Below are 19,251 nucleotides of genomic sequence, written 5' to 3'. Positions count from 1 at the left end.
ATGCACTTCAAAATGGCTGGTTGGAAAACTAACCTCCTAAACATGACTGGGAGATTGATAGAATTCAAATGAATTCAAAGGAATTTCATCTGAGGCACCATACCCTAGCAAAAGTCTCCTTGAATAGTATCCCTAGCCATGTCATGCAATTCATCAAACTCCCCTAAAAAACTACTAAGGAGATTGATAGAATTCAAATGAATTTCATCTGAGGTACCATACCAAATAGGAAGAAGATGTACCTAGTGGGCTAGGACAGTGTCACAAAGCCTAAGTCCCAGAAGGGTCTAGGAATTCAAAGGGCAGAGTTGAAAAACAAAGCTACCTACTCAGGACTGGCTTGGAGGATCTTTCACAACACATCCCCCCTCTGGGCAAAAACTCATATTGCAAAGCACTATAACTGGCGACACCCCCTAAAAATGCTAAATCAACCACTTGGCAATGCATTCTCAAAGGGTGGAAAACATGTTCACAAGCCAGGAGATGGGTGGTTAACAAAGGGAACATAGTCAGCTTCATAAATGACCCCTGGATCCCAAACCACCCATCCATTAGGACCATGGTTGAAGGTTCCCTTACCCAAGCTGATCTGTCAACCACAATTGCTACAATCTACAATAATAGGGTCTGAGATACCCCTTCCATCTCCCTAAACATCCCTACAAACATCAGAAATATGCTTTTAACCACTTTCATTCCACTCAATCCTATAAAGGAGGATATGGTGATCTAGGGAAACACTAGCAATGTCCTCTTCAGCACCAAATCAGCCTACACACTACTTACCAACAATGCCTCCCGTAAGGGGACAAATATTAGCGATAATTACTTGTAGATCTGGAAAATGAAGGCCCCCAATAAGATCAAATCTTTCATATGGCGTCTCTATCATGAAAGGCTCCCAACATGGGTTTTTCTCCGCCATATTGGGGTCCAATGTAATCCAATGTGCTGTTTTTGCAATGATGCTCTTGAAACATCTGCCCACATCTTCTTTGAGTGCCCCAATGTAAAATCTTTCTGGCAAAATTTAACCTCAAAGAGCACTAATGCAGCACAAACCCAAACCCCATTTTCAATAGCAGGGACTGGTTTGCCACATGCGCTTCTCTCAAAAGAAAGCCATTCAACGACACCCTTACTTGGGAAAATTTATTCCCCTTTAGCTTCTGGATGATCTGGATTACTAGGAATAATAACCTCTTCAACAAGAAGAAAGATATGGTCCTTGCTATCATTGTTTTGGCAAAGGCTACTAAGTATATCACTATCTCAGTAAACAAACCACTCACAAAAGAGAAAACCATCTGGGTCAAATGGACATCCCCATCAAGAGACCACTATAAGCTCAACACTGATGGGGCCGCTATTGGGAATTCTGGTAAGGGAGGTGTGCGAGGAGTTTTAAGAAACTCTAGTGGAAACTGGGTCCTGGGTTTCATGGGAAGCCTGTAACACACTACAAATACACAAGCAGAACTCTTTGCTATTCTGAAAGGATTACAGAACAAAGAGGGCTTACACCACTTGAAATCAACACAAACTCTAATGAGGTAATAAGAATGCTTAACTCGGGTAACTATGTATTTGACTAATTATTTTTTAATGCATGTCAATCATCCTAAGATTAGGAGACATGACGGTGAAGTACAACTACAGGAAGACGAACAAAATAGCTGACTTGATAACAAAGGAGGGTGCAAGCAAGGAGCTTTTTGATAGCCTTAGTTTCACGACAGTTCCTCCGGTGTTTGCAAATAAGCTTTTTAGGTAGACATCGCAAGAACTGTTTTCTCTAGACAAAAATTTGGACTGTAATATTAACACTTTTGATCATAGCGCAGGGGAATCCTCATACCCCCTGAAAACATTGCTACCGTCTTACCTTAACGGGTAATTTTAATACTTATATAATAGCCCAGTTAACCCAAAAAAAGAAGAATCTCCTAATAGTGGTAATTAGGTCTGTTATTTTGCATATATAGGTAAGAAAATAAATAAATATTTGGATTTGCATCGAGAACTCCTATTTAGAGTGTGTGTGTGGGGGGGGGGGGGAGTATATCATTCCCAATCAAAGGCGATTTCATCGGAAACAACCTCTCTATCCCTCGGGGTTGAAGTAAGGTCTGCGTACACACTATCCTCCCCAATTTCACTTGTAGGATTTTACTAGGTAGTCGTTGTTGTTGTTGAACTCAAAACCTTTAATTAAGGATGCCGGGATACTTACCGTCCCTTGACTTTTGGTGATATTTAGTTACATATCTTATTGAAATTGATACATCTTCATAATACAAAATAATCGAATATAAGATTGGAAAAGATTAATTGAGTCAAATGAAACTTCCATTCATGCTATAGCAAACACTCCATTAGATTGTCAAGTAAAGCAAAATTTGCCTCTTTTAAGTAAAATAGAAAAGGAAGAAATTTTGAATCACTATATCATATATAGAATGAGCTAATAGTGTATATGCGTGCTACCACCTATCCAACTCATCCAAAATCCCATTAAAATGAGCGTGTTTACATAATACAAACTACTAGTATACAATTAGAAGAAGAATTGTATAATGTGAAAATACTATTGGCTTTGTCAGTTAAACTGAGCATGACATGTGCTAGGTTGTAAGTGAAAATTATTATTTCATTTGAAATATCATTCAAATCAGTTTTTTTTTTCAACTTCAATTTGTGATTGCGACATAGTTCTTGATCATGACAAAGAACAATTGCTTCTTGTAAAATGTAATGTTGGGTGTTCAACATTGCTTTGCCCGGACTTTAGGTGGAAAAAAAGGGGAATATATATATATATATATATATATATATATATATATAGACAAAAATATATTGAAAAAAAATTATACTTTTGCGACTACGGAATATAATAGTTTCGGCTACGAGCTAAAAGTGATCTTTGCCCAAAAAAGGGATCTTTTACATAAATAGCCACCCGAATTCATTATTTTCCTTTTCTAGCCATTATATATAAATCATACATTGATTATATACGGTTATACATATATTTTATATTGATTATACATATTTTATACATCTATCTATTATTTTTAGTTTAAGTGGTTAGGTAAGTTGCTATTTGGGTTAATTCTTCCAAATAAGATTTGAAAAAATGACATTGTATAACCACTTTCAAAATAATAGCAAAGAGAAAAATATATATATGTATATATTGTATGTTATATATAAAAATTATATAAATTTTATATACTTTTTTAGCTACCGAACGTAAATAGTTTCTGGCGCGGGCTAAAAGTGATAATACAAAGCTTGTGTTAGGCCTTTTTCAGAATTCAGATATATTGGGCTCCGTTCAGCTACTTCTGTGGGCTTTCAAATTTTTCCAATGAGTTAATTCAACGGTCCCCACGGGACAAGTCTTCAAGACTCCAGAAAATTACCTAACTAGCCCTTCTCACCAAATATCCGAACAAACGTTCATAAAATCATAACGTTCAAAATTCAAAACCAACGGCTCAGATCCTTCGTTTCTTTACAAAACTCTGCTCCCCCAACTTGGTCCTTTTAGTAAATTACCTACTTCAAAATTAACGCATCTATTTTACTCAACAAATAAATTGCCTTAAAAAATCCATATTCTGTCTCGCACGCATCGAGGTCCTGATCTTCGTTTTTTCAAATCATACCAAACCCAAAACGAAGCTAACAAGAACGCTTTCTATAAACCCTAATTCTCCTTCCAAAGTACCCCAAATTTTCGATTTTAATTACAAAAATACCTCAATTCCTTTGTTCTTCAGTTGATCCAGTTATATGAATTTTGAATTGAATTCTCTGTTCGGAAAATGATCGTTAGAACGTACGGCCGGCGTAGTAGAAGCATGTCCCGAAGCTACTCTGATTCAGGCTTAAACGGCGATGTTTCAGAAGAAGGTTCTCAAGATATTTACAATTTTGGGTTTTCATCTCAAGACTCGGTTCACTGGAATAATTCAGATCCATACGCATATGATGCCGCCGGCTCATCTCAGGAATTGACGATTTTGCCCTCAAGAAAGGAAGATAGGGATGAGGATTTTTGGAATCCCAAGAAGGTGAAAAAGGTGTTTGATTGGGAGCCTTATAGTTTGAATTCATCCCAAGAATCGGACGAATTGGGGCAGAATGGTAATTTTGGCAAATTTGATGGGGGTTTACTAGAACCGAAGAAGTTGAAGGGCAAGGAAAATGGGTTTTTACAGAAGAAGAAGAAGAAGGTCAAATCTAAGGAGCTGGGATTGCCATCGCTGGGGCCCACGGCGACATTAATGGAGACACAAGAGTGTGGTGAGATGATGGAACATATGGATGAGGTGAATTTTGCTTTGGATGGTTTAAGGAAAGGGCAGCCTGTGAGGATCAGAAGGGCCAGTTTATTGTCATTGCTTTCTATATGTGGAACAGCTCAGCAGCGTCGCCTGTTACGCGCTCACGGGTATAAGAAATTTGGCTTTTAAACATACTTTAGAATTTAGATCAGTATGAATCTTGATTGGTTTCTTTGATAGATATAAATCTTGATTTTCTTGAATAACTCCGTAATCACAGTCTTTCTTAATAGTAATTTGCGTATACAATTATAGGAGATAAATATATATAAATATTTTGAGATAGAGGAATTTTGATAGCTGACATACAAAAAAATTGTACAAATTATATTCAAGTTTTTTACAAATTGTTTGAGCTCAGAAATAAATAGGGATGGTACTAAGGCAGGGGAATCTTGGTAGAGGAATATTTCAATATTTCCAAATGTAATGAGCAAGGCTCAATTATCTTCTAGTTTAATGTTTTGACCTCTGCTATCACATCATTCCTTTTTTTTTAATGACTGAGAACTCCAAAACTCATATCGAGCTTGGTTTCACTGATGAAGGTTTTCCATTTATAATTGTCTGAATGGTCCTAGTGTGTTAGTGTTACACATGAATTTTTTTCTCAGTAATTGCTAGCACCATGTTGATGGAGCCTTCAAGGAAGCTTCTTTTTCTTATTCTTGGGAGATATGATTCACCTTTAGAATATGTCTTCCATTTAATTCAATATTCTAGTATGTAAATTTTCAAGTCTGGAAGTACGTGAAGAATAATAGCTGAGATAAACAATACTTTACGCCTAATGGTAGTCATTGGTAACTCATGTAGGGATGGCTTCTTTTATGAAATAATTAGACATTCCCGAGGTCTAAATTTCTGATAATCACAATTACTATTACTTTTATTGAAGATGCATATGATCTATCATCTTAGATCCTAAACATGTAGTATTTTCCTTGAATTCAGTGGTCTGATTATTGATATTTATCCCTTTTTGCCCATTGGTATAACTGCCAAGTTTTTTGATGTCAGGATGGCAAAAACAATTATTGATGCTGTTTTGGGACTCAGCTTCGATGACTCCCCTAGCAACCTTGCTGCAGCAGCTCTATTCTACATTTTGACCAGTGATGTAAGTTTCTTCGTCTTTCTAGCGGTATAGCCCTTTCATTTGGACAGAAGAACTAGGTTATTGCATATTCTGCATGATTTGTCAGATAGGAAAAGGTTTTTTCTCCACTCTAGTATTGGTACTTTTGAAGTCTTTATTCTGTCTGTTAGATGCCTAGTTGATGAGTAACTTTGTCATATGTATGATTGGAAATAATCTCTTCTCAATTGATTTCAAGGCATCAGTATTTCTTTCCTTTCTCTCTGTTGGTGGATAACAATTTACAAATAAGCATACCGTGGATGCCCCTTCATCAATATATTACGTTCTGACTGTTTTAAAGTTTCTTCCTCCAAGTTAACCTTCCTTATAAGTTGTATCTGTATGCTAAAATTACTCTTCGGTAAATTATTCAGTTACAGATATTGTTTATATTTGCAATTTTTTGATTAATAGTTTAATACATTCTCATTTTACTGTATTATCATCCATATAAGTTATCTGAGAACTTCTCCCTTCCTTCTGTTTTTGATCTTCCAAATTTTTTCCAGGGAGGTGATGACCGGCTTCTTGATTCACCCAGCTGCATTCGCTTTCTTATAAAATTGTTAAGACCGGTTGCCGCTCCTGCTCTGATAGCAAAGGCTCCAACTATTGGGAGCAAGCTTTTAGCAATGCGCTTAGATGCTGATGTTTCTCAAGATAGTGTAAAAGGGCTAGATTCTACTTCCTCTTCAATAATAGGCAAGGTGCAGGAAGTTCTTGTTTCTTGCAAGGAAATAAAGCCAAGTGATGGAAATGATGGACATGGCAGACCAGAGTTAACCCCAAAATGGATTAGTCTACTGACAATGGCAAAATCTTGCTTGTCTACTATCTCCATTGAAGGTTTGGTTGGCACTTAATTGGTCCTTTAAGGGATATTATCACTTTGTTCGATCTGCTTTTTCTTCTTTCTGCGCAGTAAATGTCAAGGCTATTTAAGTATATATTTATCCTTCAGGATGGGTGGGTTGGTTGCTATTTTTCTATAAGCATCGGAAGTTAATCAGGGTATCTTGTGTTTCCTTAACTTCGTGAGATTGCATTTTGGTTGCTACCAGTGGCGGAGTCAGAAGTTTAACTAAGGGGAGTCAAAATATAAATAAGTAAGCACACAAAGAAATCAAGGGGAATCAACGTATAGTATATATACATAAAATTAAAAATTTAACGTATTTACACAGTGTAATTTTCCGACGAAAGGGTGTCAATTGACTCCCCTTGCCAATGAGTGGCTCCGCCACTGGTTGCTACCTGTGTCTCCTACTAAGAGGTAAAAAGACAGAAAGTAGAAGAGCTAAGTAGTTATGTGCTTTGCTTTTATATATGTTTACGGCTTATAATATGTTTTCCTGGTAGCGTTTTTTAATCTGCATTTGTCTTAATTAGTTGATGTTGCTTTTAGATGTTTGTGCTTTCAAAACTTGAGATCTGACTCTTTTTCAATTTCTGGAAATTCTATCATATGTTGTTCTAGAATTTTTTAGTGATCAGACCCATGTTTTTTGCCAGTCTTACCTTTAGTGTGGCTTACAATTGCATCATTTTGAAGAAATCATATGGATACTCGGGCTAACTTGACAGTGATTGATCTGTATTTCATCCATTTTTTCGCATTGTATAACATAATTTTCATTTTCCTATTTCTGTCAAAATTAATTCAGATACTTCTGGCACTGTGCGGAGAAGTGGGGGCAACTTCAAAGAAAAGCTGAGAGAGCTTGGAGGACTTGATGCGGTCTTTGAGGTGGCAAGGAGTTGTCATTCTGTATTGGAGGTGTGAGCCTGTGTGTTATTTTCTGTGTTATTACCAGAGATGTGTCTCATAAATTTGTGACATATGAGAGCCAACAGCGTGCTCTATATTCCTCTTGTAGTTAAGCTCTGAGTTGGAGCGCTGACATGACCATTTTGGATTGGAAGAACATGATGACTTCTATTTCCCGATCACCCCCTTCCCACCCTTTGCTTTTATCCAGTTATAGCATGAACATATGCACATAGGATATAATTTTTTTTATGGATTTTGGTATTTATCTAGATCTTTGGTTTACACGTGCAATCTGTGTAGGACTTTGTTGTTGTTATTTGAGTTGTTCTTCTCTACTCATTGTTGTTAATTTGTTATCAATAAGTGGATGTATAGAAAGATGTTTTGATGTTAGCTGTTAGCTTTAGGTGACAATGGACGGTGAGTTTTATGCTTAAAAGGATTGTTTTTTTTTTATTTTAATGTCAACTATGTGAAGCAGCTGCCATGACATTACTTTCTCTGCAGGGGTGGTCAGAGCTAAGCTTGCAGTCCGTGTCAGATTCTAAAGATTATGCAGCCCTAGAAAGTCTGGTGCTGCTTTTAAAATGTTTGAAAATCATGGAAAACGCGACCTTTCTTAGTATGGACAATCAGGTAATATCAATTCCAACTTTACTTTTTAATAGACTGCCTTTCAGAATCCTTGAAGTCTTGGATGTTCAGTTCAGTATCGGTTCTGTTTCAGACTCACTTGCTTCAAATGAAAGGAAAATTAGATGGTCTGAACTCCCCAAGGTCTTTCACAAAGCTAATCTTAAGCACGATCAAGATTCTCTCAGGTACTATTGCCTCTTATATTTTCATATAAAAAAATTATTGCCTCTTATGTTTTTTGTTTGCCTTTAGTCCATTCGCTATTTTTTCTTTTGTCCCTTGGCTTTATCATGATTCCTGACTGTTAACTTGTTTGAAATTAGGTGCTTTCCTGCATAGAACTTCTTTGGACAGTTCCAACAATGGAAAAGTCTGTAACCTTTCAGCTGGAACTGCTCATGCTTCAGAATTACGTTCACTATCAGACAAGAAAGGTAAGCTGTTATTCTTTTCTTTCTGGTAAAAGGGAATTGGAGTGTGCCTAGACTGCACATTGATGGTATCATCTTCTTCCTCTGTTTAAAGACGGGGTAAGGAGTTGAAACTACTTGACGATAACATGGCAGTTTCTTTTTCTTTTTTTATCCGTAAAAGAATTGGAGGATGTAAAATTCTTTGGTGGGTGGGGGTGGGGGGATATGGTTTAATGGAATTCTACTTTTCCCTGGATAAACTTGTTCTAATATCGATATAGCATTGCATGTGGATCACTTGTGCTGATTGTAGCACACATGGTCAAGAAGAAGGTCATAGGTGCTGCTCTCAGAAGCCCAAAGTTCTAGTAACACAAAAATATCCTCTCCTCTTTCTGTGGATTTACACCCATGAATGCGGTGTGTTAAATTATAATGCAAGAGATTACTAAAATAGGGAGATTGCTAGAGTTTGTGGTTTGATGGCTCACTTTGTGGTGCTTGTTTTGTTATTCTTAATTGGATTTTTGATAGTTTAAAGATACCCCTTTATTAGAAATGAATCCACAGTGAAAGTCAACTGAAGTTTATCTGGAGGATACTGGGAAAAGATATTGATGTAGGGCAGCTTTGGTATTTCTTGTTTGTCCCCAATATTTGTTAATGCCAAACATGAAATATGACCTCCCATTCTGTTCTCAGAAAGCATTGAAATGCTAACAGTAGTAAGCATATCAGTTCAACAGTACAACTTTTTAACTTTTGAATTTGTCAACTTTCAAATAGCAATTTAGTGCCATAGTTTGGCATTTTTGGCAAGGAATAGCTTGATTAAATAGTGAATGGCCCTGTGCTGCATGGCAGGAAAGTTTTCTCTTCAGAATGAAGGGGTCCCATTAAAGTCTTTCGTTGGGTAAAATATAAGCAAAGTCCAATTTGAAGTCTAGACTTGCTGAAAGAGCTATCAATCAAACAGACAATTCCTCTCTCATTTCTTTGTTAGTCAATGAAACTATAATTAGCTTCAGATGTTGAAAAATTTCGCTTTTGAACTTGTAGATGGAAATTGTCAGATTATGTGCATTGATTCTTCTACGACGTGCTATACAAGTGAAGGTTCCTATTCTCAGAAGAACTTAGGTAGTGAAAATCGGATTGGTTCAGCCGCATCCAATTTAGAGTCTGCTAGTACTTCCACCAGTGATTCTTGGCAGCTTAAATTGAGGATTGAATCTTCTAAGGATGGGTCATGTAGTGGAACCTCTGGGGCCTTCAGTTTTGGGGTCAAGAAGAATTCATCAAGAGTGAGTTTTTCAATTGGTGATAGTCAAAGAAGTAATGGAGAGAAGAGACTTGAGCTTATGGAAGAGAGTCAAGATCCTTTTGCATTTGATGATGAGTTTGAACCTTCACGATGGGATTTACTGTCTAAGCCAAAGGCGCCTCAAGCTCGAAGTAGGCAGACATCGTTTCTTGGACGCGATGATGAATACCAATCTCTCTCTGTGCTAAGCCAGCCAGAGTCAAGTAGCCAGGAGAACAAACAAGAGTCAAGTAGCAAGGAGAACAAACAAGAGTCAAGTAGCAAGGAGAACAATCAATCTGATCAGGCCTCTTGTTCTTCTGCAGATGAGGAAATGTCGACCCTTCTGGCAGATTGCCTTCTCACATCTGTTAAAGTAATTTGATTCACTTCAATGTTAGAAATTTATATATGCTATTTTGAAGCAAGGAAGGTCTTTCCTGTGTTTCCTCCATTCAGTATGGTTCTTTCATATGTTGATTATGAAGACGCGTTGCTTTATGTTGGAATGATTTATCATTCTACAGGTCAAATGTTTGTTGGAGAACCTTGGAGTCTTTAATTGTTGTTCTACATTTTGTTTCCAGGATTGCTCTAATATACTCAAACTTGCAGAATTTCTTGACATGCGAGTCTTTCAATGACAGGTTCTGATGAACTTGACGAATGACAACCCTATGGGCTGTCAGCAAATTGCTGCCAGTGGTGGGCTGGAAGCTTTGTCTGCTTTGATTGCTAGCCATTTCCCGTCCTTCAGCTTGCATATGGATTCTAATGGGTCACCAAAATCAGGTGTAGTATCTGATAGTGAAGGTCATCTCAACGATCAAGAGCTAGATTTTCTTGTTGCTATTTTGGGCTTGCTTGTTAATTTGGTGGAGAAGAATGGCTGCAACAGGTAAATATTTTCTTTTGATTTGCGCTTTAAGTTGTTAACCCTGCAGGCTTTACATAATCAGCTTTTGCGGCTATTTGTTTACTCGTCACTGTATTTTGGGTGGCTCTCCATGCATTTATTGAACATTGAGAAATTGGCCGCTATCTTTGTAGTTTGTTCTTGAATATTGATGGTTGCATATATTTCCTTATTTGTTACATCCCTGGTAGAATTCTTCTCTTGATGTGGATCATTAAATTCTGGGCAACTGTTTTTTTTCTTGTTATGTGGATTATTAAATTTTAGGTGTAATCTTTCACAAATTCCTTAAAATTAGAAAGCGCACACATTCTATTAGTCAGAAAAGATGCTAACATGGTATTCCTCTTTCCTAGTATGCCGAAAATCTCGTTGATCTCAATTTCCCAGCTGAATGTATATAACAATAGTTTTAGAAGGTCTGAAGATACTGTCCCTTCTGAAGGAAAAATGGTTTCCATCTCTTAGAAAATTACTAGGAATATTCCATATAACAGGTAATCTGTGCGTTCCAGTTTTAACTGTTTCCTGTTGAGTGGAGATCTTGTGGTAAATCTTGCTGCTTATAAATATTAGTGAACTCTATATTAGAGTCTAAATCAGGTCATTGGGTTTTAAACTTCGTTTCATATAAAAGTGGTTCCTACTCCCACTTTATATTGTTGATGACATCATAAAAAATATTTAATTGTTTTAAACAAACAATTTTCCTTTTTTGTGTGTGTGGAAAAGCTGCTGCTTTTCTTTTCGGGTAATCAACGTTTTCTCCATATAAAGTTTTTCCAACACAAAAACGAAACACTAAATGTATACAAACATTGTTTTTCAAAAAAAATAAAAAATGAAAATTAACCGTTTTCTAATCCAAACGGTACTTAGTGATAGGTGTTTGGGGTTGTTGAGCCTACTACATAGTGGGTAGACATTTTCTCTTGGTAAGTGGGATTAATGAAAGAATATCTCAATGCTTAACTTTACAACTGTGTACCTAGTCTAACTTTATTCCCTATATCACGTCTTTCGGCATAACTTAACTGTATGCTTGATCTAACTTAGTTTCCCTAGCTCATGCCTTTCAGTTTTCATGTATAACATGCGTTTGTTGAGATTATAGCAGTGGACGTTTATCTGATATAATTGTTAAATACAGGCTTGCACATTTTGGCTTAGAAATTAAGTACATGATTCCACATGAATTTTGAGATGCAATATTGTAAAACACATGGATAACAATCTTTGTGCATAGTGCGCAATTTAATTGATTAAGTGGTATTAACAGGGGTGTACAAAGGAAACCGACAAACCACACCAAACCGATACTCCAAGTCAAACCGAGAAAAAAAATCCGACTATGGTTTGGTTTGATTTGGTTTGGTGTTAGAAAAAAACCCCGACCATAATTGGTTTGGTTTGGTTTTAACTAAAAAAAGTCAAACCGAAACTAAACCAACCCGACATTACATGTATACAAGTTTTAAAAATACTTTATATATAAAAATAATTATTGTAATGTAATTTATAAATATAATTTAAACTCTTTAATAGTTCTCTCTTTTAATGTATTATTTCAAGCTTGTACTTAGAACTTTTGAATGGTCAAATATGTTTTATAGCCCATAAAAGTTAGTAACTCAAATAAAGCCCAAAGCAAAATCAAATCAAATCAATACTAATGCTAACAAAAAAATCCAATTCAATACTAGAAATGATAATAGTATTGGATATATATTTTTTTAGTTTTGCAATGATTTTGATAGTGAAAATGCATAATTCACTTTTAATATTATTTAGTGATGTAATTAATACTTAGTACTTATTAGTCGTACTTATTTTAACATGACTTAATACTTTTAGATTATGATTATTTTTATTATGGCTTATTAATTAGCAATATTTATCTTATGCGATTTGTTGAGTATTTTAGTATAATCATGACTCATCTCACATTATTTTATATTATTTTATTGGGTAACATCTTATATAGTTTTATCCTACTAGGACCTAAGAAATATTAGAGCACAAATTATAAATTTTATGCTATGAAGATTTTGTCGGAAAAAAACCCAAAACCCCGATAAAACCGAAAAACCCGGGAAGAACCAGTGATTGAAAAACCTGACATTTGTTGGTTTGGTTTATAAATTTAAAAATTCGAGACAATTGGTTTGGTTTGGTTATTGAAAAATCCAAACCAACCCGGCCTATATACAGGTTATGCTGATTGAGACATGTGTCTTTGCTGAACTCTCATCTCCACGATAATTCCTCGTTAATTTTTGAAATACCTTTTACAAAGAAAAAATTAAAAAGAAAGGAAGAACGCCCTGTATTCATTAATTCGATCATTTAGCATTCTGCCATTTAATGGTAGTTTGCTCATATCGCTTTACCAGACCTCTTAGAATGACAAACTGGTATGTGGTCATGCAAGTCTCAGATTTCAGTTGCTGATGATAGAGCACATGATAAAACATTTGCACTTATTAAACCAAGCTTTTCGCTAATGGCAGGTCGAGACTTGCAGCTGCTAGTGTTTCATTGCCTGGATCAGAAGGTTTTGAGGGGGAGAGCCAGACAGATGTTATCCCTCTGCTATGTGCAATCTTTCTGGCAAATCAAGGGGCTGGAGAGGCTGCTGAGGAAGGAAAAAGTTTGCAATGGGTAGGGAGATTGCTTTATCCAAATTTATTCTTTTCTGGCAATACCTGGGGTGCTTGTTACCGAGAAAGGAATATTGCATAGCTATTTTTATGTTGTTTGGTTCTGATTCTGGAATTATGGGGTTATTTCATTTTGTTCTCAGTTGTTTATTCTCCATGTGATTCACAGAGAAGTCAGTCACCTAAGAGTGAAACTAGAGTGTTGACTCCATTAGCATGCTTTATCAAATTCTAACCAATCAAACCTGTTTGCTGAAACATAACTTCTTGGTTATCCTTTAAAAGTACGGATAGAGTATTACATGTGCACATGTTATGATGGGAAAAAAGTAATGGAGAGCTTGGGCTCCCGAGGTTGCTCTAGTGTGCTTAAGCTTTGCACATACTTCAATTTTGATATTGAAATAGGATGTTTACAATGTATTCTTTCTAATTTTAAGAACTAATTTTCTCTCTTACTAAGTTACTCAACTACTCCTTTATAATTCAAGCTAGGTATAATTTGGTCAGCACAAATGAAATCATTATTATTTTTGTATTATTATTTCAAGGTCTAAAATGCGCATCTGACCTGGAGGCCAATAAATAAGATGCTGTTAAAAAGTTTAGATCTATGTCTGGAGTGTTAAGTTACTTATCCACACTGAATATCCTTTCTAAAAACCTACCCTTCAGGTTGTATGTATGTTCTAATTCTATATTCTGCAAATTGAATAAGGATACTGAATGTTCATTAATTTTGCATTTTCCAACTGATCACAAAAAAAAATTCTCCATTTTTCTAAATCTGCTTGGTGATGCCAGCTTTGATTGTCCAATTCAACTTGCTGATCATATCGCAAGATTTTTGGCTTCATGAGTTCTAATGGGACAAAGAGTTTGGCTACTTGTGGGGATATGAAATCCACTTGGGGTGGGGTAGGGGCAAGAGAGAGGAACTAAAAGATGTGTGTGTGGGGGAGAAACGTACTAAAAGATAGTGGAGGTTATTGAGTTTTTCAGTTGATTGAGCATGAAAGCAAGGTTAAACTAGTCGTATCATATACTAACCAGTGCTAGATTATCTTTTACTATGTTGCTACGGAATTGAATGTGGTTGTCTTGTACAGGATGATGAAGATGCTGTATTACAGGGAGAGAAAGAAGCTGAAAAAATGATTATAGAAGCTTATTCAGCTCTCCTTCTTGCCTTTCTTTCAACTGACAGGTTAGTTAAGTATTTGGAATTAGTTTTTAATCTGTTCTCTCTTATTTAAATGCTCTCTTATGTTTAAATACCTTTCTTTGGATCAGCAAGAGCATACGACAGGCAATTGCTGGTTATTTACCAGATCATAATTTGTCCGTTCTTGTACCCGTGCTGGAGAGATTTGTGGTATGTGATCTTGTCCAGTTCTTTGAGTTGATAAAGAATGGTAGTAAAAATTGTAAAATTCTCTCCCAACTTTTAAAAGTAGATCCAATTTGTCAATGTTTTCTCACCGGCTGCCGTAAATTCTCCATTGGGGCCCCAGGGCTTGGATTGTCAGTAAATTCAGGATTTACTTTCATTAACCTGGCTAGTAAAATAACTCTGACACGGTGTGTTTTAAAATGAAATTAGTGTGGCTTAAAATGAAGTATGTGAGAATCATAGAAGATTCAAATTTCAGCAAAGACAAAAACTAGTGATTTCTTCCCATCTATGTAGTGGGAGGTAGACCCAATGAAAATGTTTGAGGTAGGCGCAAAGTGGCTCAGCGCGGTGTGTGTGTGTGAGCGTGGGGGGGTGGGGGGTGGGGTTGACACTAAACTGCAAACAGGGGATACTCAATTTCAAATATCTAATCACTTCTAACAGTCATCTAACTTATTGCTACAAAAAAGTCTGGAACATTGTTTCCTACCGGTTTTGTATGTATACGTTAATAGAGAAAAAATCTTGATTGTGGTTTTTATCCAGGAATTTCACATGACGCTGAACATGATTTCACCGGAGACTCACTCAGCAGTGCTTGAAGTTATAGAATCTTGTAGGGTTCGGTGAGAGAACAGGAACTCGGACGTTTTCTTTTCCTTCTGTGCCTTGTCCTCAATATGAGAAAGAAGATGGTACCAATGAAACTTTGTACATCCTACCCACTCTTCTCTGCAGCATTCATTATTACATGACGGGCATCTATTGGTGCATTGCAAATCCTATCTTTGGTTTTATGAGTCATGGGCTTTTGTTTGACTATTATTTTTCTAAAGTTTAGGGGATAATTTTTTTTTTCTATTTTCCAGCCGATTGTCACTTCTTGTGAGGGCTGAGATGCTTGTACATGAAGAACAATCTTGGATGTGAAACACAGAATGTAATTTGTAGTAATTTTTTAGTGATGGTTTCTCTATCTGGCGACTTGTTATTCCTTTTGTATCAAGTTAGTGTGGAAACTTCCATATATTTCTTGATGAGAACGGTTAGTACGGTTTAACTTATAGTAAGCATTTCACGAGAAATTTTATTTTGAGTGAGATATGCCATGTAATACTTGAGTGAATGCGCATGTAATACTTGAGTGAGGGCATTCAGTTGCTTTCCAAATGGCATCTGTGGGACCCGCAATTAATGAAAAATTAAGAAAAAAACTCACCCTCTCTCTCCACCAAACCGTTCCCAGTGCCCCCACCCGCTCCTCTCTTTCTTCTCTTCTTCTTCCTCCTCCCATCACCATATAGAAAAACAACCCATCTACTATTATCTTTTTTAGTTTCAAAAAATATTTCAAATTGCTATGTATTTCAGTCTTAAAAAACTGTTTGAACCCTGTAGAAATTAAACAAAGCTCATGCTTCGAAACTTTTTCGGTATTTTTAAGTTTTCTAGATCTAACCCATCAATTTTGTTTGATTGACCTGCCATTGATATGCAAATTAGAAATCAATAAAAAAGTGGAATATTTTGTATATATACACAATGTTAGAGAACCATACACGTGCAAAAAAAAAATAAAAAATTATTGGATAGATAATTTTGTGGGAGACTACATTAATCTTAGTAATAATTGTTGAACCCCACTGAATAAAAGACTCTTTCCTTCTTGATAGAGGGGACAAAGAAACATGGCTGTTGTGTTTGAATTTTTGAACATAAAAGTTCCATTAGTAAATTATGAAATTGTGAAAAGAATTTGGGGAGATTTGAAAGAGGGGGTATTGGGAGGAAGAAGAAAGTGGAAGAGATGGAAGGGGGAGGGGTGACAGGGGGTGGGGGACTGGGGAACAGTTTGGTGGAGAGAGAGGGGGGGGGGAGCTTTTTTATTTTTTTATTTTTTATTTTTTATTTTTCATTAATTGGGGGTCCCACAGATGCCATTTGGCAAGCAAGAATACCTTCACTCAAGTATTACACGGTATATCTCACTCAAAATAAAATTTCTGTTAAAAGGTTTTCAGTGAACACACTTTTTTTTAGGTTGGTTGTCTAGGAAGCTTTTTCTTCAATTTTTTTATAAAGGGTTCTCTAAAAAGTTGTTAATGTTATAAAATAAAGACTTATAGTAAAGACAAGTATATAGAGAAACTGATATATTATTCGAATTCAAACTGATGTACATAATGAACTGAAATCTCTTCTATTTATAGAAGAAAGGAAGCTGCTCCGTAAGCTGCTACTACAAGCTGCAGTGTAAGCTGCTACTACAAGCTGCAGTGTAAGCTACTATAAGCTGCTGTGTAAGCTGCTACTACAAGCTGCTGTGTAAGCTGCTACAAGCTGCTGTGTAAGCTGCTGCTATACCAGATATGGATAATCTTCTACTGAGAGCAATATTTATCCATAACGGAGTACTGAATGGATAAGCTTATTATACCCGGTATGGATAATCTTTTACCGGGGGTAATGTTTATCCATAACTGGGTACTGAAAAGATAAGCCTATTATACCCGGTATGGATAAACTTATACTGGGGGTAATGTTTATCCATAACCGGGTACCGAAGTGATAAGCTTCTTCAGGAAGCTTATTTCCAATATAGTACTAAATAGATAAACATATTTACGGTGGAGTCCCATATGGATAAGCTTCTTCAGGAAGCTTATTTACAACGGAGTACTAAATGAACATCCATAATATAATATATTTATAACACTCCCCTTGGATGTTCATTAAAAGATCATGTGTCTCATTAAAACCTCACTAGGAAAAACCACGTGGGAAAAAAAATTCTAGTGAAGGAAAAAGAGTACACATATTTAGTAATACGCATTGTTAGGTGCCTCATTAAAAACCTTATAAGGAAAACCCCATGGGAAAAAACCTTAGTAAGGGAAAAAGAGTGCATCGCGTATTTTACTCCCCTGATGAAAACCTTGTTTCAAATATTTGAGTCTCCGCATTCCAATCTTGTATACCATCTTCTCAAAAGTTGAAGTTGGCAAAGATTTAGTGAATAAATCTGCTGGATTATCACTTGAACGGATTTGTTGCACATCAATGTCACCATTTTTCTGAAGATCGTGTGTGTAGAATAATTTTGGTGAAATGTGCTTCGTTCTATCTCCTTTTATAAATCCTCCCTTCAATTGGGCTATGCATGCAGCATTGTCTTCGTATAAAATTGTGGGTCTTTTCTCACATTCCAAACCACATTTTTCTCGAATAAAATGAATTATTGATCTCAACCATACGCACTCCCTACTTGCTTCATGAATAGCTATTATCTCAGCGTGATTTGAAGAAGTAGCAACAATAGATTGCTTTGTGGAGCGCCATGATATGATAGTACCTCCATATGTAAATACGTAGCCGGTTTGAGATCGAGCTTTATGGGGATCAGATAAATAACCTGCATCTGCATAACCAACAAGGTCTGCACTATCTTTGTTAGCATAAAACAAACCCATATCAAGAGTTCCCTTTAAATATCGCAATATATGCTTAATCCCGTTCCAATGTCTCCGTGTAGGAGAAGAACTATATCTTGCTAGTAAATTAACAGAGAATGCTATGTCAGGCCTTGTAGCATTAGCAAGATACATTAGTGCACCAATTGCACTGAGATAGGGTACTTCGGGACCAAGGAGTTCCTCGTCCTCTTCTGGAGGTCGGAACAAATCCTTATTCACTTCAAGTGATCGAACAACCATTGGTGTACTCAATGGGTGCGCTTTGTCCATGTAAAAGCGTTTTAAGACCCTTTCTGTATAGGCAGATTGATGGATAAAGATCCCGTCTGCTAAATGTTCAATTTGCAGACCAAGACAAAGTTTTGTCTTTCCAAGATCTTTCATCTCAAATTCTTTCTTAAGATATTCAATTGCCTTTTGGAGCTCTTCTGGAGTTCCAACAAGATTTATGTCATCAACATAAACAACAAGTATAACAAATTCTGATGCCATTTTCTTTATAAAAATACATGGACAAATAACATCATTTATGTAACCTTCTTTCAGCAAATATTCACTAAGGCGATTATACCACATGCGCCCAGATTGCTTTAAACCGTACAAAGATCTTTGTAATCTGATTGAATACATTTCCTGAGATTTTGCTTCAGGCATTTTAAATCCTTCAGGAATTTTCATATAAATTTCATTATCAAGTGAACCGTACAGATAAGCTGTAACTACATCCATTAGATGTATTTCAAGCTTTTCATGTAGTGCTAAACTGATGAGATATCGAAATGTTATGGCATCCATAACAGGTGAATATGTTTCATCAAAATCGACTCCAGGTCGTTGTGAGAATCCTTGTGCAACAAGGCGAGCTTTGTATCTTTCAACTTCATTTTTATCATTCCTTTTTCGCACAAAAACCCATTTATGACCAACTGGTTTTATACCAGCAGGTGTTTGGACTACTGGTCCAAAGACCTCTCTTTTAGCAAGTGACTTCAATTCCGATTGAATTGCCTCTTGCCATTTTGGCCAATCAAATCTTTGTCGACATTCTTCGACAGATCGAGGTTCAAGATCCTCACTATCTTGCATAATATTAAGTGCAACATTATATGCAAAAATATTATCCACCACTATTTCAAATCGATTTAAATTAATCCCATCACCGTTCGAACTTATTAAAAGTTCCTCAC

The 19,251-nt window shown here is 36.2% G+C and overlaps 1 protein-coding gene across 1 annotated transcript; it reads left to right on the top strand.

The window, feature by feature from the left end:
- Positions 1 to 3,632: 3,632 nt before the first annotated feature.
- LOC104221785 (wings apart-like protein 2) lies at positions 3,633 to 15,567 on the top strand. The gene is made up of 13 exons (XM_009772918.2): positions 3,633 to 4,462; positions 5,376 to 5,475; positions 6,006 to 6,342; positions 7,161 to 7,273; positions 7,775 to 7,903; positions 7,995 to 8,088; positions 8,227 to 8,337; positions 9,376 to 9,995; positions 10,267 to 10,517; positions 13,046 to 13,196; positions 14,305 to 14,402; positions 14,489 to 14,570; positions 15,138 to 15,567. Exons 1-13 carry the CDS (start codon positions 3,834 to 3,836, stop codon positions 15,219 to 15,221), a joined length of 2,799 nt encoding a protein of 932 aa, XP_009771220.1. The 5' UTR covers positions 3,633 to 3,833; the 3' UTR covers positions 15,222 to 15,567.
- The last annotated feature ends 3,684 nt before the right edge of the window (positions 15,568 to 19,251 follow it).

Source organism: Nicotiana sylvestris, chromosome 2 (assembly GCF_000393655.2).
Source record: "Nicotiana sylvestris chromosome 2, ASM39365v2, whole genome shotgun sequence".
Lineage (NCBI taxonomy): Eukaryota > Viridiplantae > Streptophyta > Magnoliopsida > Solanales > Solanaceae > Nicotiana > Nicotiana sylvestris.
The sequence above is the reverse complement of the archived record's forward strand: the minus strand, read 5'-3'. Positions and strand labels throughout refer to the sequence as shown.

Coding starts and splice junctions, on each gene's coding strand:
- LOC104221785 (XM_009772918.2), top strand. CDS start 3,834: ATGATCGTTAGAACGTACGGCCGGCGTAGTAGAAGCATGTCCCGAAGC. Junction 5,476..6,005: donor TCTACATTTTGACCAGTGAT/GTAAGTTTCTTC, acceptor AATTTTTTCCAG/GGAGGTGATGACCGGCTTCT. Junction 6,343..7,160: donor GTCTACTATCTCCATTGAAG/GTTTGGTTGGCA, acceptor AAATTAATTCAG/ATACTTCTGGCACTGTGCGG.